The following is a 24,194-nucleotide window of genomic DNA, read 5'->3' as shown; positions in this document are numbered from 1 at the left end:
CCTCCATCCATTCAGTGTGATTTGTGTGGGCGTTTTATGCCAGGATTGGTCTGTTAAGTCATCGTAAACACATCCATAAACTGAGTTGAACTGGTCAATGTATGCAGGAAGAAGTTATATATACTCTAATCGAGTTACAGCCACCGCCGCCACCTCCTACGAATATACGGTATCTACTATTTTCATTTCCTACCTGTTCATCTTCTTCGTCTGCCATCGTTATCTGCTGCCTGTACTACGTATATATTTTCTTCGTACGCCATGCTATTGCTTGCCTTGCTGCCTAGTGCTCCGTCAACCGCAGGGTCTCTCTACATACTGTGCGCCGCTTGCTCCAGCTGTTTCTATGCTGCGTCATCGGCCACGTCACCAAACTTTCTCAATGTTTCCTGGTAGTGCATCGCCCTTCCTTCAGTCCGCCTATAAATGGGCCTAGTACTGCCCACTTTAGCTAGTCTGGCACTGACTGTGGACTCGAGTGGATGGAGCTCCAAAACTGTGCATCTTACTCACACAGACTTTGATACTATTCCATCTATGTGGACATACCTAACAGCATGAGGACTGGCTGAGCAAAATAAGAACTTATGTGCTATATTTATGCAGAAACTCTATTCCTCCTGATTGCCCTTCAGGCACTGTCAAATATGAATTCACTGCCTTTTGGTGGTCAGTGATTCGTTCAACTTTTTTTTTTTTTGGAACTTAATCTTGAGGTCTCTTCAAAGTTAACATCGACTTATTTACAACGTCAATGTGTGGATAAGAACTTTAAAGCCAATTTTCTTCTAAGCAAAAGTTATTGCACTCTAGTTAGCTGCCTCTGTGGATGCGTGGTAGAGTGTCGGCCTCCGGATCCCAAGATAGCGGGTTCAAACCCGGCAGAGGTAGTCGGATTTTTGAAGGGCGGAAAAAAGTCCATTCGATACTCCATGTCATACGATGTCGGCATGTAAAAGATCTCTGGTGACACATTTGGTGTTTACCCGACAAAATTCATTAAATCTCAGCCACAAACGCCCAAGAGAGATCCGGTTTATTCTGTCTGCCATCTAGTGGGCCTAGAATAAAACGGAACATTGAAATTGACGAGCAGACAGCCAGATGGCGTCAAATCGAAATGTCTGCACACGGTAGCTGAGGCCATAGATTATTATTATTATTATTATTATTTGCACTCTAGTTTAGTGCAGTTTTGGCATTTAAGCAGCTCTATTTCCCCTTTTCCTCCCTCCTCTCTCCGCAAATTCCCATTGATCATTTAAAAAAAAAAATTCTTGTTCTATGTTTGTGAATTATCAATTGAAAATATCCTGGAGGTGTAGATTTTATTGTGGCCTGTAAAAGTGCATTTTTGGATGATGAATGTTTAATTTCTGTAACTACTGTTACTCTTGTACTATAGTACGTGTGTTTCCTTGGTGGGATAATCTTATTAATTTAACACGAATCTAGTCATGGTGTTTTAGAAGTATCTTTCAGAAAAGATACTTTTCATGCCTTACAACGCTATTTTTTAAAAATTCTATAAAATTTCAATTGAAATATTGTTTTTATCTTTTTGTCCCTTAATAATGGAGAACAAAATATATTCGTTAGAAAGTGGTTGCTTAAAAGAAATTGCCTGCTCTTTCACTAAATTCTAGTCTTTCACCTCTGCTTTCTCCCCCTCCCCCCCTTTTTTTCTTTCTTTTTTTTTCTGTACCTACTACAGATACCTCTCACCTTTCCAGCACCTCTTCCCTCACTGTGCTCTTTTCTCTAAGTTTTGTCATTTCGATTCCTAAAATTACGAGTTGTTAGGTATCCTAGATTTACATATGACTGTCTCTGAAGCTTCAGTGCAGAACTACGGTATACTGATGGCAATCTATGAAATTATGTTTGAACCTAGGACTTCTGCCGTCTGTTGTTGGTTTCTACACGATCTTGCATATCCATTGCACCACTATTTTGACCTATAAATACGTTTGTATAAACTGTTGCCCTCACAAAAGGCAGCAACAAAGCCCTTCTTTCCAAAAACGTGACTGAGTGTTCAGTATTCAAGAGAGTCTCTTTGTTTTATGTCTATTCAACACAGGCATAATACCTCAAATACAGACTACTGCTACAAGTTTATGCATATTGAGGTCAGCAGTCAAACTAAATCATACTGCCCTGAAATAATGAACTTCTTTAACAGTCAGTTTCTCTACGAATGTTTTTAAGGCCCCCCTTTTTCTCCCACATGTGATGGATATTTTGTCACCTCCACGACGTTCAATTCGCATTTGTCCAGTATTATTATAATGAGAAGCAGTTCCCTCCACATGCAGGATATTCTCATCAACAGTTCTCACAAAGTAGTATGCAGACAGATGTCTCTGTCGAGTAGTCTTCCCTACAGCCTGTCTCAGACATGTATTAACACTTACGTACTTAATTATGAATGCATCTTGCAGATGCTTAGTTGTATGACAATCAAATGTTTTGTTGATCTGATAGACATCCGCTTCGGCCAATTCGTTGCACTTAAAAGCCTTAGCTAATTTTATGAACACAAGCCAGATACTTAAATGGCATTGCACTGTATATACACACATTATCATTATAGACCATTACGCCTTTCAGCGTTCGGTGTGCAAGCCTCTATGAAATTACTAAATGTTGCCACAATCCTCTATTTGCAACTAGTGCTGTGGCCTCATTTAGTTCTATACATCTTATCTTTAAATTGTTAGAAACTGAGTCCAACCATCATCGTCTTGGTCTCCCCCTACTCTTCTTACCCTCCATAACTGAGTCAATTATTCTCTTAAGTAACCTATTCTCATCCATTCACCGCACATGACCCTACCAGCGAAGCGTACAGCTTCATCCATCTAGTTCATTCCTAACTTAGCCTTTATCTCCTCATTCCGAGTACCCTCCAGCCACTGTTCCCACCTGTTTGTATCAGCAGTCATTCTCGCTACTTTCATGTCTGTTACTTCTAACTTATGAATAAGATATCCTGAGTCCACCTAACTATCGTTCCCGTAAGGCAAAGTTGGTCTGAAAACAGACTGATGTAAAGATAGTTTCCTCCGGGAGCTGACTTCCTTCTTACATAACACCGTTGATCGCAACTGCGAGCTCACTGCATTAGCTTTACTACACCTTGATTAAATCTCACTTACTATATTACCAACCTGGGAGAACGCACAACCTAAGTCCTTAAAATTTAGGCCCCTTTAAACAAGCAAACAACAACAACAAGCAATATTTTTTTATCTGTTCTGCTTTTTATCACCAATCTCACATTCAATTCTGTTGAATTTCTTACCTACTGACATTAATTTGGTATTCGAGAGGCTAATTTTCGTAACAAACTCATCGCACCAATTTTCAAGTTCCAAGATATTAGACTGCAGGCTTTTGGCACAATCTGCCATTAATACAAAGTCGTCAGCATAGGCACTGCTTACTACATTCCACCTAACTGAATCCTCCCTGCCACTTTATACCTTTCAGCAGATGATCCATGTAAACTAAGAACAGCAAAGGTGTCTAACACCTATGAGTACCCTGAACCAAGAATTCATTCTACGATCAATTCTCGCTGCAGCCCAATTGTCAACATAAATGCCTTTGTGTCTCAGAGGTGAAGCTTCCACGGTGTGAAGAATTATTTAGTTTATTTTCTGCCCGCCTAAAAGAACATATCAATCACACCAAGAACCAAAAATACACAGATATTACAGTGGTAGCCAAGTATTCCTGCAAAACAAGGCACGGATATCATTTGACAAGACCAAGATCCTAGTAGCTATCCCTTGGAATCTGGAAAGGAAAATTCGGGACGCTATCGAAATCAAGAAACATAGGAACAATATAAATTTAGAAGAAGGATATAAATTCAGTAATTCTTGGATGTCTATCATTCATAGTTTAAGACATACAGACCACAACATTAACATGCAGGCCGAAATTCCAATTATATAACAGCACGGGCAAGTCCTACTACCCGGCTGTGACACATACCTTCCAGAATCCTCATGAGACAGCCAGGGGGCTTACATCAGCCAGAAAGGCTAGGATATAAATAAAAGACCAAGGTCAGGACCACCTTTGTAGTGTGACTGCTGCCTGGGAGACCGATTACCTCGGATCGAGTAGGGGTATTTCAGTCGCCTTGAGAAAGAATACTGCAATGTATTTGAAATGTCTGCAAACTGTACGTGATGTACAGACAACAACATGGTTCAACCAGGAAAACAAACTAAATAAATGCCTTGATTGATTTTAATAATCTACCCTTAATTCCATAGTCCTCCAGTATGGCAAACATCTTTCCCTCTTTCTCTAGATCTATGAAACTTAAACATGACTGTCTATTCCTATCGTAACATTTTTTAATTACCTGGCGCATACTGAAAATCTGATCCTTACAGCCCCTCAGTGGTCTGAAACCACACTGGTTTTCATCCAACTTCCTCTCAACCACTGATCGCACCCTCCCTTCCAAGATGCCAGTGAATACTTTGCCTGGTATACTAATCAATGAGATACCTCGATAGTTGTTGCAATCCTTCGATTGCCTTGCTTATGGATAGGTGCAATTACTGCTTTTATCGAATCTGAAGCCACCTTACCAACACTCCATGCTAATCTTACTACTCTATGAAGCCATTTCATCCCGGCCTTCCCACTATACTTCACTATTTCAGGTCTACTTTAATCTATTCCTGCTGCTTTATGACAATGGAGTTTATTTACCATCCTTTCCACTTCCTCAAGCATAATTTTACCAACATCATTTTATTCCTCCCCATGAGCTTGGTTGTTTGCAACACCACCAGGAAGATTTTCTTTTACGTTGAGAAGATTTTTAAAATATTATCTCCACCTGTCCAGTGATTCCCTGGGATCTATTTTGAGTTCACTTGAATTAGCCAAAACACTGTTCATTTCCTTTTTCCCTTCCTTCCTAAGATTCTTTATTACTATCCAGAAAGGTTTCCCTGCTGCTTGACCTAGCCTTTCCAGGTTATTACCAAAATCTTCCCATGACTTCTTTTGGGATACAACAACTATTTGTTTCGCTCTGTTTCCTTCATCTACGTACAACCCTATCTTCATCGGCCCTTGTTTGGAGCCATTTCTGATAAGCCTTCTTTTTACGTTTACAAGCTGCTCTCACTTCATCATTCCACCAAGATGTTCGCTTTTTCCCGTCTTATCACACAGTTGTTCCAAGGCACTCCCTTGCTGTTTCTACTACAGCAACCCTGTATGCCATCCATTCTCTTTCTATCTCCTGAACCTGCTTACTGTCCACTGTTCAAAACTTCTCACTAATCATATCCATGTACTTCTGTCTAATTTCCTCATCTTGGAGATTTTCTACCTTTATTTGTTTGCAGACAGATTTCACTTTCTCTACCCTAGGCCTAGAGATACTTAGTTCACTACAGATCAGATAGTGGTCTGTATCATCGAAAAATCCTTCAAAAACCCGTACATTCATAACAGACTTCCTGAATACGAAGTCTGTTAGGAATGTACAGGTTTTTCGGGGTTAGGATAGGGTCTATTATGCATCTGGTACCCCTAACCTCCCATGTGTAGGCAGTGAATAGCCTTATGCTTGAAGAATGTGTTTGTAACTGCTAAACTCCTACTAGCACAGAAATCCAGCAAACGCTTCCCATTTCCATTAGATTCCATATCATCCCCACATTTACCATATCCTTCAGATCTATTTCTAACTCTCGCATTGAAATCACCTATTAGCACTATCCTATCCCTGCTGTTAACCCTGACTACGATGTCAATGAATGCTTCATAAACTGTTTGGGAAATTTTTACCTTTTCTTGTAAATATTTGTGTTGGTACATATATCAAACAGTTGAATGTTAATAAATATGGTGTTCGAAGATACATTCCCAACATTGGTCCTCCGGCCTGGATATGGATTTCAACGGCAAACTCCATGAACCTGGCAAGTTTTGGTATTTACAAGGTATCAAAGGATATAATCTAATGAAATACTATTACTTACTGCATCAATTTCGTGAAACATGTTGATTTTGAGTGTTTCAACGCATTGCCTTGGACATTTCGATTATGACATCTACCGTAGTGTTTACAAACTAACCTGTACCAAAGAGAATAAGCCACCTGTACAAAACAACGGATTGCACATAGTTATAATGACAAGTAGCGTCATCTAGTGTGACATATGAGAACTAATATCCATGGCACGGAAATTCTAACATGGTTACATTCGTGCCACATGATTTAGAAGGCGGAAATTAGACGGAATTGACACGTAAAGACGACACCAGTCATTCGTATTAATCTCTACAAATGCAACATGGATCCCGATACAAAGAGAGCTCTAATGAAGAAAAGATCCGTTCTTAAAGCCGGTTTAACACGCATACAAAGCTTTGTGAGCTCAGAACTTGATACGGCAGACACAACTTTAATCGAAGTAAAACTGAATAGGCTACTTTCTCTTAAGGAAGATTTCAAATACATTCAAACTGAACTCAAGCTAAATGATGACGAAAATATCGATTCACATATCGATTACCACCAGGAATTCGAAAATAAGAGCGATCTTCTGGAAGCTAAGCGTAGAAAGGCTATCATTTCCCAGACTTCACATTTAGCTGACGAAGTACGTTCCCTTTCAGCCAATGATGTAGCAAGGCAAATAAAATTGCCAGAAATCAAGCTCCCTACATTTGACGGTACATTAACAACTTGGCTTCACTTCAGGGACACCTTTCAGAACTTGATAGTTAATAACAATGATCTATCAAATGTTGAGAAGTTTCATTATATGTTATCCTCGCTTAAAGGTGAAGCCAAGGATGCTATTAGGAATATTGGCATTTCAGACTCCAATTTTACTGTTGCTTATGACCTTCTCGTGAGCAGGTATCACTCGCCAAAATTAATAGCTGCTGAATATATTAAACAGATCCTAGAATCACCGGGTAAAGTATGTTCAACCGAAACAGAGATACGCCAACTCGTAAATAAATTCCGAGGTAGCATTGATGCGCTGAACGCACTCGATACTAAGATAAGCATTCTAGATCTTCTCCTAAACGAGCTTTTACTATCGCGAGTGGATAAGAAATTGAGATTAGAATTCGAAAATAAACATTCTCACCTAGAAGCTGTAGAGTTTAAAGAACTTGTTAAGTTCTTGGAGAGACGTTGTCAGACATTGCAACTTTGTGCCTCTAACCCCTCTCCCTGTCTATCGCAAAACCATCAGACAAGTTCAAGGTCAAAAATCGCAGCTCAACAGTCATACATTACAACGTCAAGACAATGTTGTATCTGTTCAGATGAACATCAGCTTTATAGGTGCCCAGACTTTCTTAAATTAGATTGTGATGAAAGGTTCAAGGTAGTAAAGGATAAAAATCTATGCAGCAATTGCCTGAGCTCATCTCACACTTGGAAGGCATGCACATCAAAAACATCATGTGGATTATGTAACAAATATCACCACACGTTGTTGCATCACGAGACTGACCATATATCATCTCCTGCAAATCAAAACAACAATCCACAACAATCATCTTATCATTCTCTGAGAAGCACATCCAAGAATCAGATACTTCTGAGTACAGCTTTAGTAAAGATCAAGGACGGTCAGGGAAGATTCCATTTAGTTCATGCCATACTTGACAATGGTTCGCAGAGTAACTTTATATCCGAACACATGGTGCAACAACTGAGACTGAAAAAGAAAAAGACCAGCGCCATAACACTGCAAGCTTTTGGTGAACTCACATCCCAAGCAAACACAGCAGTGAATATTGAGGTTCACTCAACAATCAACGATTATCACTTCAACATGGAATGTATTGTTCTTCCCAGAATAACTGGCAATATACCTGTCTCACATATCAATTGCAAGGACTGGAACATTCCACAAGACATCACTCTCGCTGATCCTGACTTTCACACCCCTCAGGCTACCAATTTACTGATTGGCGCACAGTTTTTCTTACAGCTCCTGCAACCCGGAAGAAAAAGCCGACAAGGGTACCCATGCCTACAGAACACACAGCTAGGATGGATTCTCAGCGGAGAATATTCACAACTCAATCGAGAAAGGGAAGAGAAGACACCAACCAAGTCGCTCTTTATCAGATCTGACCTCAACTTAGAAATACAAATTCAGAAGTTCTGGAGCCTCGAGGAAGTGAACCATGTTACACACTCACCTGAAGAGAAGGAATGTGAAGCCCATTTCAAGGACACCACAAGAAGAGATGAAACTGGGAGATTCATCGTAGAGCTACCCCTTAAGAGAGAGTTGCAACTTGGAAACTCAATGCAGACTGCCAGCCGACGTTTTCATCTATTAGAACGGAAACTACAAACTCAAGACGACCTTCGTAAAAATTACATCACCTTCATGAGAGAGTACCAGACCCTTGGACACATGACGGAACTTCAGTCAGAACCCGTTGAAGGAGAAAGATATTATATGCCTCATCATGCTGTTGTCAAGCATTCTACCAGCACTACTAAAACAAGAGTCGTATTTGATGGATCAGCAAGGACTGACAACGGTACTGCCTTAAACGATATCTTAATGGTAGGACCTACAATTCAAGAAGATCTCTGCTCAATAGTTATGAGATTCCGCACTCACAACATTGCTTTCACCGCTGATATTGAAAAGATGTACCGCCAGATAATGGTTCATCCTAAACATCGACACTTACAGTGCATCCTATGGAGAGAACATCCTCAAGATAATCTTATGCTCTTAACACTGTCACATACAGCACGTCCGCAGCATCGTTTCTGTCCACAAGATGTCTCCAGCAATTAGCACTCGAAGAAGCGTCCGAATTCCCGAGAGCGGCCATGATCCTCAAACGTGACTTCTATGTTGATGACTGTCTTTCTGGAGCAGATACTTTAGAAGAAGCCCTGGAGCTGCGAATCGAGTTACAACAGCTTCTCGGTCGTGCAGGGTTTCCTTTGTGAAAATGGTGTTCCAATAGCCCTGAATTACTGAACTCCATCCCAGACAGCTTACGAGAAACTAAGCACTCGTTAACTGACAACGTTAGTGACATGGTAAAGACATTAGGGTTGACTTGGCATCCATCCACGGACATGTTTCAAATAAACTGTAACGCAAATTTTCAAGAATTAATGGGTGATACGATGTTCACAAAGAGAATGGTGCTCTCAACGATATCCTCAATTTTCGACCCACTTGGATTTATAATCCCTGTAATAATCAGCTTCAAGGTTTTCATACAACGTCTCTGGCAGGAAAGGTCAGGATGGGATGACCCTTTACCAGTAAACTTACTTGATATTTGGTTGAAATTATATGATCAGATCCCCACGCTTAATAGCATCAAGGTCCCAAGGTGTGTTCTCGCTGTATTTACGTGAGGTCTGTGAACAGCAAGGGTGACGTTCTTATCAGATTGTTATGCGCAAAATCGAGAGTCGCACCTTTAAAGCAAGTCTCAATTCCCCGACTAGAATTGTGTGGTGCCTTACTGCTCTCCCATCTCCTGAAGAAAACGCTTGCCTCTCTACAACTGCCATTCACTAAAATACAGCTTTGGACTGACTTGACAATTGTACTAGCATGGTTAAATGGGCGCCCCACTAAATGGAAGACGTTCGTAGCAAATAGGGTTGCAGAAATTCAAGAAATTGCTCCTTCGAATCACTGGTCTCATTTTAAATCACAGGATAACCCAGCAGATCTCGTCTCGCGAGGCATTGAACCAACAGACATGAAGAACAACATGCTGTGGTGGCACGGTCCAGCCTGGCTGTGCTTAGACCCCTCAGCTTGGCCGAAACAAGAAACTATCTCCGACCCTAACAAGATACCAGACAAAAGAATATTAACTTCACTTGTTATTGTGCAACATAACGACTGATTTCTAAACACATTCTCTTCGTTAAACCGACTACTCAGGACGATTAGCTATTGCCTCAGATTTGCTTCAAACTGCAGGAGAAACCCCGATGATCGCGACATGTCCCCGTTAAGGCCTCAAGAAATAAGTAATGCCCTCAATGTATGTATCAAGATTGTTCAAGCAATATCCTATCGTGAAGAAATTCGTTGCCTCGAGCAAGGAAAGAACATTCACTCAGCTAGCAAAATTAGGAATTTAAGCCCGACTCTGGACTAACATGGCTATCTTCGTGTTGGTGGAAGACTGTACAATGCACCATCTTATCTCTTACGAAGCTAAACATCAACTTATATTACCTCCCAAGCATCACCTCACGAAACTTATTATTTTAAGTGAACATCAAAGATTACTGCACGCTGGGTCCCAACTCCTGATATCATCATTACGTGGGAGATATTGGATTCCAAGAATTCGACAAGTCGTTAAAGGGTGCATTCATTCATGCTTGCCATGCTACAAATTAAAATTGACAACAAATCAACAGACGATGGGAAATCTTCCCAAAGAAAGAATCACCCCTGCAAGACCATTCCTGAACGTGGGGGTAGACTATGCTGGTCCATTTTTTATAAGAATTGGAACACTGCGAAGCAAACGAACGGGCAAGGCCTACGTTGCCATCTTCACTTGCCTTGCCACAAGAGCTGTACATTTGGAAGTTGTCTCAGACCTTACAACGGATGCATTCATAGCCGCACTGCGACGTTTCACGTCACGCAGAGGATGTCCATCAAATATCTATAGCGACAATGGCACTAACTTCGTCGGTGCTGCAAGGGAGCTGAAAGAACTGCAAGAATTTCTCCAAGATTCTGATCAAAACAGAAATATTGTCGAAGCTGCAACCACAAACGGGATCGCCTGGCATTTCATCCCTCTATCAGCACCGCATTTCGGTGGAGTTTGGGAGTCCATGGTGAAATCTTTCAAGTACCATCTGTGAAGAACTATGGGTAGCACGGTGCTTACCTTTGAAGAATTAACTACCCTTTCTTCCCAAATAGAGGCCTGCCTGAATTCTCGTCCTCTAACAAGACTCAGCGATGATCCTACAGACTTATCTTGTTTAACTCCATCTCATTTCCTAATTGGGGAACAAATTACTGCACTTCCTGATCATGCATGACCTTGTTCACTGTGCCATAAACAGACTTTCCAGATGGCTTCAAAAGATGACCCAGGACTTCTGGAAACAATGGCATAGGGAATATATTAACACTCTGCAGCAGCGTCACAAGTGGACTGAGAAACATCCTAATCTTCGAATTGGAGATCTTGTGTTCATCAAAGATGACAACCTACCACCTCTGCAATGGCGAATGGGCATAATAGAGTCTGTTCATCCTGGTGAAGACAACCTCGTACGGGTCGCCACTGTGAGAACAAACTCTGGTATCATAAAACGACCCATCAAGAAGTTGTGTGTTTTGCCTGAGAATGAGAAAGAATACTAAAAGTTTCGAGTTACACAGTGATGTGATTTATACCTTTATGAACTCCCTGACTATCTGTGTTATGTGTTTATGCCTGAAGTGAATTATCTTTCTTCTTCCCTTCTTAAAAGGCCAGTGCCTTTTGGTGGCCGGTATGTTTTGGAAATTTTTACCTTTTCTTGTAAATATTTGTGTTGGTACATATATCAAACAGTTGAATGTTAATAAATATGGTGTTCGAAGATACATTCCCAACATAAACCTTGTCAACTTCATCCTCACCTGCACCCTCACACGGTGAATACACCGAAACAATTCTCGTCCTAACTCTTCCAACTGCCAAATCTACCCAAATCATTTGCTCATTTACGTGCCTAACAGAAACTATATTGTGTGCAATAGTATTCGTGATAAACACTCCTACTCCATACCCTACCCTTCCCTTTTTAATACCCGTCAAGTACATTTTACAATCTATCTCTTTCTCGTTATCTCCCCTTACCCGAATATCACTTACTCTTAGTACACCCAGATGCATCCTCTTTGCTGACTCAGCAAGTTCTACTTTCTTTCTTCCATAAGCCCCATTAATACTGATAGCTCCCCATCAAATTCGGTTTCGTTCGCCAAGGTGTTTCCAAAGACTCCATTACTCCCATAGGTCTGAGGCTTGCTTAAAATGTTCTGAGTTCGGTAAATTCATGAAGCAGGATGCTACCCTGCTTACACATAGGCCAAGTGAGGATCTCTCCTCTAACGGGTTAGGGGCCACGGTGGATTGTATAGTCCTAGCTGCCTGAGCACAAGGAGGGCCACGACTCAGAATATGTCCGAGATGCCCAGTCCCATTGCGTAGCAACTGTTATCGCGACTATCAGGACCACTTACTAGGCCACTCAGCCGTTGCCCATGGTTCATGAACTAGGACGTGACTACAGTAACCCACACCATGAACCATCTGAACTTACTTGCCCTATATTTCGTATGGAACAAATGATCTACATTATTGAACACAAATATGCACGTAATAAATTAAAAATGAATATCAAGACTCTTCAGCCTGGAAAGTGCTGGAGCTGATGCTTTCATGAACTCTTCCCAAACACCTGTGAATCTACACTGTGGACACTCCCTATTGATGTGGTTCATATCTGTTCTTGAGCTCCGCCGTCGCAAGCAGGTGAATCTAGCCATCCCCATTTGCGCAGCATTGCTTTGCATCTACCATGATCAGTTCGTATGTGGTTTAGTTGGCACCACGTAGCTCTTGGTAGATCAGTTCCTGGAACATGCTGGGAAGGATCATCTAATTGTATTTGACGAGATGATGAGAAATCTCTCCACCCTTCCTTCCAGACTTTGCTGATGTTGAAAGGCCCTGGCTGCTTAATAATGTTATCCCAAATAGGCTTCCTGGATTTCAGACACATGGTTGGTGGATTACTCAGTACTGATAGAATCAGGAGGTGTTTAAAGTCAGGACAGATGTAAGTTTTCCAAGTTTGAGCAGCAGCTTTTCTCCTCAGTTGTGGAGGAGGTATACTTGCCAGTACGTGCAACCATGGCACAGGGGTTGATTTTTTTTTTTTTTTTTTTGCTAGTTGCTTCACGTCGCACCGACTCAGATAGGTCTTATGGCGACGATGGGACAGGATAGGGCTAGGAGTGGGAAGGAATCGGCCGTGGCCTTGATTAAGGTACAGCCCCAGCATTTGCCTGGTGTGAAACGGGAAACCACGGAAAACCATTATCAGGGCTGCCGATAGTGGGGTTCGAACCTGCTATCTCCCGAACACTGGACACTGGCCGCAATTAAGCGACTGCAGCTATCGAGCTCGGTAGGGGTTGATCTTAATGTGCCCGTTATGATTCTGAAGGTCTCACAAGGACATAAGCACTTCTATACCATTCCGGTGCACAGTATTCGGCAACAGAGTAGACCAGTGCAAGGCTTGCTCTGTACTTACAGAAAAAAATTGTGAACATAACTAATACAGGTTCCAGGAGAAGAAAGAGAGAAAGATTGTTTACACACCTGTGTCTTGACAGCTCCGACTCAGTTCCATTGTTCTGGGTTTGGGACTTAATGTAACAACTATTTAATTTAACAAGCTTGCGTGCCAACGTGCTGCTCAGTCCCGTGCATAATGTCTGTAAAAATGCAGCTAATTTTGTTATTGTAGTCTAATAAATGGCTCCTAATTTGTAAGTGCATTTATGCAGCCTTTGACCACTCAAGCTGGGAGCACGAGTGTCACACGTGCAGTAGTCTTCTCTACCGGCATATGCACGTGACCTTCACGCAGAGTACATCACTTGTTCCAAAACAGTCTAGCTTTGCCACATCTTGGCATTTCTTTGTACTGTGAAATCTCGATTATCCGTTCCTGGAAACTACATTTTCCTGGATTATTCGTTGAAATTATATGGTCCCGCGAAAATCCTAATTAAATCATGTAAAAATCCTGCGTTATCCGTTCCTCGAAGACACTATTTCCCAAAATGACCATCCAGAAATTTCAGTCCCATCAATGCTAAATCCTCGACCAAGCATTTTTCAAAAAAAAATATCTCATGAAAGGACGGCTACGACATACTTATGGATCTTAACGTCCTGTCATTGGGATAATTAGAGCAAGTACCATACTTGAGAGAGCAATTGGCGATGAACTTGCATGAAGGACATTCTTAGCATCGCATTCTGCTGGTATTATATAGGGTATCATCGGAAATCATAAAGCAGAGGGGTCACAACAATTGGAAGGAGCTTCGGCAAATATTTGTACTTGTAAAACATCTACATTATGTCCAGGGTTAGTTGTTTATTTCTGACTTTTTCCTACTGTATTGCTGAACAGGTTTTCAGCACTTCCCACAGAGCACTATATAACAGAGTCACTAGGCTTTCAGACAGGAATCGAAATTGCTCCTTCTTAACACAAATCTAGTATATATCAGGTAGGATTGTGTTCTCGAGATCAGAAGAGATGTTGTACCTTACATATATAAAACTATTGTTGTTGTAGTCCTAAATTAAGGCGGGAATTTTTACGTTTTTATGTTAAAATGTCCTTATGAAACAGTAGTCATTTTATTTGTGCAGCATAATATTTATAAACTTTGTATCATTTCCCACTCGCACTGGCTTGTGTTCTACAATTCCTTCCAACCCCCGGCTACAAAACACAATGCTCACAATTAAATCTAACCAGGATATATGACCATACAAATTACCTTGATATTTCTGAAGGTTTCTCTCAGCACCATGTTGTTGAGTTCAGGTAACTTGAGAACATCCAGGAAGTTTGAGTACAACGTGTGAAAATTCAGTTCTATGCTAGCTCTCTTCATAACAAGATACTGCGACATCCATGGCCAATATTCTTCTGTTACTATTTCTCTGAGCTCATCGCACTGGAAGAACAAATACAGCATAAATTATATTAGAGAAAATATAACAAGGATCACTTAAGCTGTCACCGTGTCTTCATTTGCTCAATGATATCTGTCTTATATAAAAGCATCAATAATGAATTTTGTATCAGGGCATATTTAGGGAGAATGAGCATCTTTAGTTAGCTAAAATTTAATGACAATTCAAATTTAGATATATGAAATAAAATTTTTGAACACTTTACATACATTCATGAAATCACATTCAAATTTCTAAAAAAGTAATTACCCTTAAATTTATATTGATTTTTTTTGCAGCAGTATAAGGTTAACAACATAAATACTACAGTTCACTTTGAGGATTTATGTGAACAATATGCCTCTCCATCTGTTCTGGTCTTAGTTAATCTGTTCTGGTCTTAGTTAACTTCTCTCACATCTTCCAATGTCACCCTCTTTCCTATTAGATCGGGCAAGTTGGCCGTGCAGTTAGGGGCGCGCGGCTGTGAGCTTGTATCCGGGAGGTAGTGGGTTCAAATCCCCCTGTCGGCAGTCCTGAAGATGGTTTTCCGTTGTTTTCTTATTTTCAGACCAGGCAAATGCTGGGGCAGTACCTTAATTAAGGCCACGGCTGCTTCCTTCCAACTCCTAGGCCTTTCCTATCCCATCGTTGCCATTAGACCTATCTGTGTCGGTGCGACATAAAGCCACTAGCACCACCACCTTCTTCTGAGATGTCCGACTGGTCTTTTTCCAGGCATCATCCTCTCCAAGTATTTCCTGGGAACATGCATCTCCTGTATTCGCTTTACAAGGAAGAATCGTTTCAGCCGTGCAGCTCTCAGTATTTCCTCAACTGTTGAATTCACCTGTAGGTATCTCCTGATGTTCTGTTCCTTCTGGTCTTCTGACTAACTCATCTTAGAAACTTCATTTCACATGCTCTAATTTACTTTCTTCTTTGCTAGTGTTTTAATGTTGCATTAATACACAGGTTTTTGGCAGTGCAAGGATGGGAGAGGGCTAGTAGTTGGAATGTAGCAACTGTGTGCTTCACAGCCTTCTGTGAAAAGGGCAAATCACAGAAAACCATCTTCAGGGCACCGACTGTGAGATTTGAACCAACCCTTTCCTGAATACAAGCTCACAACTATGCGACCCTAATCGCACGGCCTATTCGCACAGTAAGTAATTTACTAATGTGCCTTGTATTTAATACACGGCTCTGCAAGCTGTATATCATGACTGGCAGAAAGTATGATTTCAACAAAATTTGTTTTGCTCTTAAAGGTACTTCTCTGTCCTAAACTCTTGGTAGAAGAAGTTGATCCTTTTTGACACACTATTTTTGTACTTCAAGTTTAACATTCTCATTACTGGAGACGACACATCCAAGATTATTTATTTATTCAGCATATGGCATTTAGTGTCCAAGGACATCTTCGGCTGGCCAGATGCAGGTTTTTTTATTTGACGCCATAGGTGACCCGTGCGTCGTGATGAGAACAAAACAACGAAGATGACACATACACCCACCGTCCGTGCCAGTGAAATGAACCAGTTATGGTTAAAATTCACAACCCTGCCAGGAATCGAACCTGGAACCCCTGTGACCAAAGGCAAGAACGCTAACCATTTAGCCATGGAGCCGGACATGATGATGATTACAGAGGGTGAAACCGAGTGTCTGCATATAGCTTGCTCCTGTTGAATAACAAGGGGTACATCCAAAGCTTAACTTCCTAATTGGATGGACGAATTAAGATTAACCAGTATCATACGCAGTAACTTGTTTTCAGTTAACTTATATTTTCTCAACTTGTTGCTCTAACTATCCAACCCTCTCTGTACCCCCTGCTCTGTCTCTCCCAAGATGGCAACTTCAAAGCAAAACAAATGTATTCAAATTGCCAGCAAAAACTGCTTTCATTTCCTTGATAATGATAACCATAAGTGCAATGAGTAGTTGGGGGACAGTGAACTGCCTTGTACTCCAAACCATTTCGATCTGCCATTTTCTACTCTCACACAGCTCTCACAACCTTCATACAACAACTGAATCTCCCGAATTAGAGATTTTGGAATTCTTAGTTCGTCCACGCTTCAACGTACTTCACTTCTCGGCATGCTGTAATAAGCTTTTCTACTCCCAAAAATACAACAATTAGGTCTTTCCCAGTACTTTTTCCTCATCTATCTAATGACAAAGGTAAGATTTATTGTCCCTCTGTTCTGCCTGAAACCATGATTTTCTTCTTCAAACCAGTGTTCTGTTATTGCTCTTACTCGTTTCTCTACAATCTTTTCCATGATCTCACAGCAATGTCACAGCAGGATAATCCAAGACCAACTACAATACAGAAAAAACATGGCTGCCGTACCAGGCCAAAGCTGACGTCGCGAGGAGTAACCTAATAATGGTCGTGAGAATATTGCAGTAAGAAAATATTTATAAAGGATTTTAGAAAACAGCATCTGATACATAAAAGAGAAATAGTAATTCTACGTGCTCTTTATCTAGAGGATTTTTTTCTTGTTTAACGTCCACTATCACATCGAAAGGTTTTGGCGATGGATGGAAGAAAAGGGCTACGAGTGGGAAGGTAGCGGCCGCGGCTTTAATTAAGGTACAGCCCTGGCATTTGCCTGGTTTGAAAATGTGAAACCACTGAAAACCATCTTCAGGGCCGCGCGGTCAGGGTTGAGTAGCTGTGATCTTGCATTCGGAAGATGGGAGGGGTTCGAATCCCATCGTCGTAGCCCAGAAGATGGTGTCCCGTGGCTTCGCATTTTCACACCAGGCGAATGCTGAGGCTGTACCTTAATTAAGACCACGACCGCTTCCTTCCCACTTCTACCTCTTTCCTATCCTTCCGTCACCGAGAACTTTTGATGTGTTAGTGTGACGTTGAATAACTGGCAACAGAAAAAAGCATTACAAAAAATGACAAGTTATCAACGCCTAACAAATGTAACTTCGTTGAAAACACGAATACGGACTTAAGAAAAAATCGACATAGCATCAAACAAATAAGTAGTTTTCCGAACATTAACACTGTGACCCATTATCCTATTATGCACCATTCACCAAAATATTGAAGCTGACTAAAACTAGCACTACACATATCCTACAACTCTTCTTTTGAAGTTTCTTGGCAATTTTTCATTTGAGATCGTATAATTGTTGATAAAATTACTGGCCAGAATTTTTACACAGTCCTTTATAATTTTTGACGAAGAAACATCACACTTCCACACATCACTTGAACAATTAATGTTACTTTCAAAGGTTAATACAAGGCTCTATTTTTCATAAAGTTCCCCAAAATAAAGATTATGTCACTCATTTCAGTAGTACTCTCTCTGTAATTACCAAGGTGACTTACCAGAATTTCACATTTTCTCTATCTCTCACAATTGAGGTTGCCTTGCCCGTAACATCCTAATATCAACTTTAATTTTTCTGCTAGTAAAACAATAATTTTAAAATACACTTGTACTTCTAGGTCACTCGTCACTTTCATACTGATGGAATATCTACTGTAGGTTTTGAGAACATTATAATACATCGCAATCACGTTGAATGGACTCATATTTTTGTCTTAAAAGGCTGAAAATATCTGTATCATGTTCACACCAATGTTTAATTGCTACTTCGTCTCTCAGTGCCAGTTGCTGTTCATGCTTTTTAGGGCACCTTCTTCCTCGAGGTAAATAAATGTTATATGAGAGACAGGTCTCAGTGGACAATTTAAGATATTTCCTAGGGAAGCCAATAGGTTCACTATTCTCAACGGGAAATATAATATCTTTGCGGACAATGAACTTAGAGTAAAATATTTGATGCACACGACAAGTTCAGGTTTTTACAGCAAAATTTTCCCTATCAATGCACCGAATTCATTTCTCTCGAAATGGAGAGGGCAGACATACATGAAGAATTTCCGTAATTTGACCTGCAGAGAGGTACACAATACAGCACACTACATTCTAAGAAAACGCCAAGAATTATAACACCGCCTCTCAAACACAATGATAAACAAACACATAACCTGTACGGTACCACGTTGAAACACGAAATAATTAACCTACAGGTATTTTAAGCTTCCACGTAAAAGCGACTGGAGACACAAATACTTCCGTATCAGTATTGAAAATCACGAAGTACGATCATATGCCCACTCGAAATACCTATTTCACAATTATTGCTTTAAACTCGTATCCACAATCACATTTAACCTACGCCTGGCCCGCACCCACAGCCATATTGCCATTAATCGAAACCTGCCTTGAGGTCTGAGGATTGTAGTTGGTCTTGGATAATCCCTCTATAGTTGGTAGACTTCCTTTCTTCCATTCATCTGGTACTTTCATATCTCTCCATATTGATCCTTGTGCCTGGCGTAGTCATTGCATACCATGTATACTTGCTGTATCTGCTGACAATACACCCACCTCAGGTGACGTTCCTCCTTTCATCAGTTTCAGAGCATTTTCTATTTCTGCCCATGTATAAAACTCTTTTTCCACAGATTCAACATGCTCACAGACCTAATCTTCTTCTTCCATAGTTTTAATATCCCCTCTTTCTGATCTTCTCCCTTTAATTCCCTTACAACATTCTCTGGTTCCCTTTACAATCCTCTTCTAGTTTTCTAGTATATGTCTCCCAGATCTTGACCATTTCCTCCCTCACAATTCTCTTTCACCAGTAATTTCCTATCTATGCATTCCTATTCAAGTTAGTTATTTCTTGTATATCCTGTGGAAAGATCCTGAAGATTTGATTTTGTTTTCAACATCCATGTTTTCCTTTACTACTTTTCATTCTTCTTGTTGGTTCAAACCATGCTTGTTCAACTGTTAGGCTTTGATCTATGCTTAGTATTGTCGCATTTTCTGGCAGTGTAACACATTTCTTTCATGTGTCCTGAGGATACATTTCTTTCAGGGTTTTCCCTGAAATCTATGGACTTCCTTCAGATCATCTATCCTGAAGACCTGATATTACCAGTTCTTTAACCCTGGAACACAAACCCTCGTAATTTTTATGACGCATACTTGCCAACACGGCTCTATCTGCTAGGCTTTTCGTGCCACGTTGCTGTGCTACTCAGTAGCTTCCTACAATACCGCGAGCTTCGTCAGTGTGCGTGCATTGTTAGAGTGAGCCTGTTGATTTCAAATTAAAGACTGTCGTTTCGTAAAATTTACGACGATTTGTGATGCTGGCGAGATGTAGTGTTTACAGTGCACTATGTCTTCTGGTATGGGCTATATCAAATTTGTTACAGTAGAAGTCCGCTATAGCGAGTACGGCATATAACGAGAACTCCGTTATAGCGACGACTTTTTTCTGTCCCTTCAAAATTCCTATATTAAACTGTGTATCGTCCTTCGGTTACAGCGAGAACTCTATCACTGGCGCATCCGTTATTACGAGCGATTAAGCGCGCGATTTTTTCAGTTACCGATATTTATGCACCCCAGCGATGATATTGCATGCGATCGATTACCTTCGGCATCGTTTCCTTGCTATGTGCGCTAGCAATTTCTCTCGTCTACATTCGAAGGTGATGTCAGAGTCAATTAGTAACATCCGTCGATAGCTGTTACGTAAAGAAAATTCGAAATGAAAGAGAACATATTTTCGTAATAAATGCGTAAATAACGTGTCCGATAATGGTTGTTAACTCGTTAAAAATTAAGGCTGACTAAACGACTGCTTAATTTTGAGGCTAAATACTGCAATTAAGTAAGAATGGGTTACACCTCGAGATATGGCAAAGGGCTTAATTGATTTCAGAGGTTAGTTTATATTTTGTCGCGTCTGGTTAAATTACGGAAAGGATATTATGAAAATTTATAGCGAGAAAGGTATAATTTCTCTACTGGCGCTTGAAGTGTGCAACGTACGTATAGTACAGTTAAGTTAGGATATGTGACGCTGTTTGAATAAGAAAACTGAAATGTTTGCAACAAACTGCGATCGATCATCTTCGGCACGGTATAGTTTTCTCACTTTGTGCATTTGCGAGCTCTCTCGTTGACATTCAAAGGCGATGTTGGAGTTGATTAGTAATACCCATCGACTGCTGTTCTCTAAAGAAAATTCAAAATGAAAGAGGATAACACGTTTTTGTAATAAATGCGTAAATAACGTGGCCGATAGCAGTTGTTAACTCGTTAAAAATAAAGACTGAAGTAAACGATATCTTAATTTAAATTTTATATATGGAAATTAAGCAGGGGCGGCTTTTCAGGTGAAGTGCCACTTCACCACTTATTTTTACTATAATGAATTACTTAAATTTATTTTTCTTATGACAATTGTTGGTTTTACGGAAAGAAAATGTTTTATTGTACGGCGTTTGGAGCACTTTATCACCTGATGAGAACCAGGGGAACTCACAAAAGCGCCGGTTGTCGGCCACAGTACGGTGCATGAGACTGAGTGAAGACGAGAGATTCCGCAGTTGCCTCTACCTCCCAAGTGCTCCCTCCTAGCGCTTGGCCTTTGCGGTTGCCATGACAACCGCAACGACACCTGCGTACTTTCCACACAGCGGAATGTGCTAGTGAAATTGTCGGAAGAGCGGAATGTTTCGTCTTCCCTGCGTCATCCTGTGTGAAGTACGAGTACTTACGCATCGTGGTTCATTCGTAGTGTTGTGCTGTTTTATTTAAATATGTATCCTATTTATGACATAATGTGCATTTTATTATAAACACCATTTTCACGTTGGAGAAACGAAGATCAGAATTAAGTTCTATGTTTTGATCGCCCTACTGAATCGCTACAAATTTGTGCTACAAAAGAAGTGAAACATTCCGGTAAATCTTACAATCTTAGTTTCAAACGATCATGGTTTAAGGAATTTCCATGGTTGTGCTCCTCTCCAGCTCTACAGAAGTTGTTTTGTTGGGCCTGCTTGCCTTTTATCAATAAAAATAATGTTTGGAATAAAGAAGGATTTTCAGCCCTTTTGAACATAACACGTACTTTACATAAGCACTCAGACTCTACAGAACATAAAATACGGCAGCTAGATTTCAAGACATAGGAAACAAACCAAAATACGATCTCTGATGTCCTGAAGGAAAATGCCAGACTGTATATTGTAATTGTACAGTTCAGTGAAAATGTTCATTTAAATAGGCTTTTCCTTCAGTTGATAATTGATGCAGTGCTCTATTTAAGTAAGCAAGAACTAGCTTTTCGTGGTCATGACGAAACATTAAATTCAATAAACTGTGGTCATGTGCTGGACCCTCCGCCAGTCACAGGTACGAGGTACGAGTACAAAACAACACGTAGTTCCTAAATCTTGTCCTCCTCTGTGGTGTAATGGTTAGTGTGATTAGCTGCCACCCCGGAGGCTCAGGTTCGATTCCCGGCTCTGCCACGAAATTTGAAAAGTGGTACGAGGGCTGGAACAGGGTCCACTCAGCCTCGGAAGATCAAATGAGTAGAGGTGGGCTCGATTCCCACCTCAGTCATTGTGGAAGGGGTTTTCTGGGGTTTCCCACTTCTCCTCCAGGCAAATGCCAGGATGGTACCTAACTTAAGGCCACGGCCACTTCCTTCCATCTTCCTTGTCTATCCCTTCCAATCTTCCCATCCCCCACCAAGGCCCTGTTCAGCATAGCAGGCAAGGCCGCCTGGGTGAGGTACTGGTCATCCTCCCCAGTTGTAAAACCGACACAGAGTCTGAAGCTCCAGGACACTGTCCTTGAGGCGGTAGAGGTGGAATCTCTCGCTGAGTCCGAGGGAGAAACCAACCCTGGAGGGTAAGCAGATTAAGAAAGAAAGAAAGAAAGAAAGAAAGAAAGAAAGAAAGAAAGAAAGAAAGAAAGAAGTTCCTAAATCTGTCACTCAAAACCGAACGGGTAATAGCTCTTCACCATACTCTACAGCCACGAGCCGCCACTGAAATTAAGAAAGAATGTGTTACACCTCAAGATATGGCAGAGTACAGCATTGTTTTGAGAGGATATTTAATATCTCCTCGCATCTAGTTACGGCTATTTACATGTATAGTTTTCGCAAAGAGGTTATTACTCTACATGCGTTTCAAATATGTTTTCATGATAGGCTACATATACGGTTAGGTTAGGTGACGCTGTTTGAAGAAGAAAGGTGAGGTGTTTGCCACAGAAATCTCTGGAGTGATACCGTATTTCTCCAAATCCCAAGACTTTTTTCTCCGAATCTGATGCGAAAACTCAAGGGTCGTTGCATTCACGGCCTAACAGTAAGTTAATGGATATCACTGGCAACTACCGCGGTAACCACGCTGCTTCTTTTCACACGCACACAGAACTCGTTGACAATAAACGACCGCCTCTTTACTACACATCACTAGCCGCGACAACCGGTTGTACAGTGCCTGTGTGTTTCTCAAATCTGCAGAATGGCATCAAAACATGCGACCCTTCGAATTCTTAGAAAAGCCATGGCTACTCAGTGGCAGAGTCATAATGCGTCTATTGTACTTGATGCTTAGTAAAATTAAGGTTTATAGACAGCAGGAATTTTTTTGTGATGGATAGTCGTATTGTAAAGATACGTGGAAAAGGTACTGCCGGCAAATTTACAATGGGTTCTAGTCGATATTATGATGCCAATTTAAAGTTAAGTTTATTAAGCACTCGGGAATGTAGAATAATTGTGCAGCCGCAAGAAAATACGGCATAGGCCTAAGTAAGGCCAATATTTGGCGTTAGCGTGAAGACAAAGAGCTAAAAAAATGCGTACTGTACAAAAAATGCATCCAGTGGTCCGCAACAAGGACGCTTTAAAGAAGTCGAAGATGAAATTGTGAGGTATGTGCACGAAAAACAAGGGCGAAATGGCCATACCGTGGCGCAATAAACTCGTTCGTTGACTTTCAACGTTCGTGATTAGGCCTATACATCGCTAGCTGCTGAATTTGGCCGAACCCGACAAGAGGAATGTGCGTGTAGCAGTAGCCGGTTATATCTGACGCTGCGTAAAAGTAGCAGTTTTATAGACAGCAAGAATAATTTACTGATGGATCGTTGTATTGTAGAGACGCATGGAGTAGGTATTGCCGGAAAATTTTCAATGAGTTCTCTTCGGTATTATGATGCCAATGTGAAGTGAATGGTCCTTAAACCTGCGGAAATAAAGAATAATTGTGCAGCCGCAAAAAAAAAAAAAAGGTGACGAGTCAATGTTCGGCGTCTAAAAATGCGTAGACTTGTGTACAACAAGGCATTCATATGATTTTACAAAGCACTTTTTGAGCTTGATTTAAATTTTTTGAAGGAAAAAGTGGGGTTCATCTTGGATTCGGAGAAATACGGTACTATATATTTTTCAGAATGAAATTAAACCTACACTTTCACGTAGTATCGGATTACGAAAAATAACAAACAAGTAAG

At 40.8% G+C, this 24,194-nt stretch overlaps 1 protein-coding gene across 7 annotated transcripts in view; it reads right to left on the bottom strand.

Annotated features, from left to right (window-relative positions):
• The window catches only part of Not1 (CCR4-NOT transcription complex subunit 1), a 403,150-nt gene that overhangs the window by 204,472 nt on the left and 174,484 nt on the right, over positions 1-24,194 (bottom strand). For all 7 annotated transcript variants that reach the window (XM_067156230.2, XM_067156231.2, XM_067156233.2 and 4 more), the window contains exon 18: positions 14,628-14,807. In XM_067156230.2, the coding sequence (XP_067012331.2) occupies positions 14,628-14,807 (180 nt within the window). The remainder of the gene's footprint in view (positions 1-14,627; positions 14,808-24,194) is intronic.

This window comes from Anabrus simplex, chromosome 12 (genome assembly GCF_040414725.1).
Source record: "Anabrus simplex isolate iqAnaSimp1 chromosome 12, ASM4041472v1, whole genome shotgun sequence".
NCBI lineage: Eukaryota > Metazoa > Arthropoda > Insecta > Orthoptera > Tettigoniidae > Anabrus > Anabrus simplex.
Note: the sequence above shows the minus strand (reverse complement) of the source record. Positions and strands in the feature narration are given on the sequence as shown.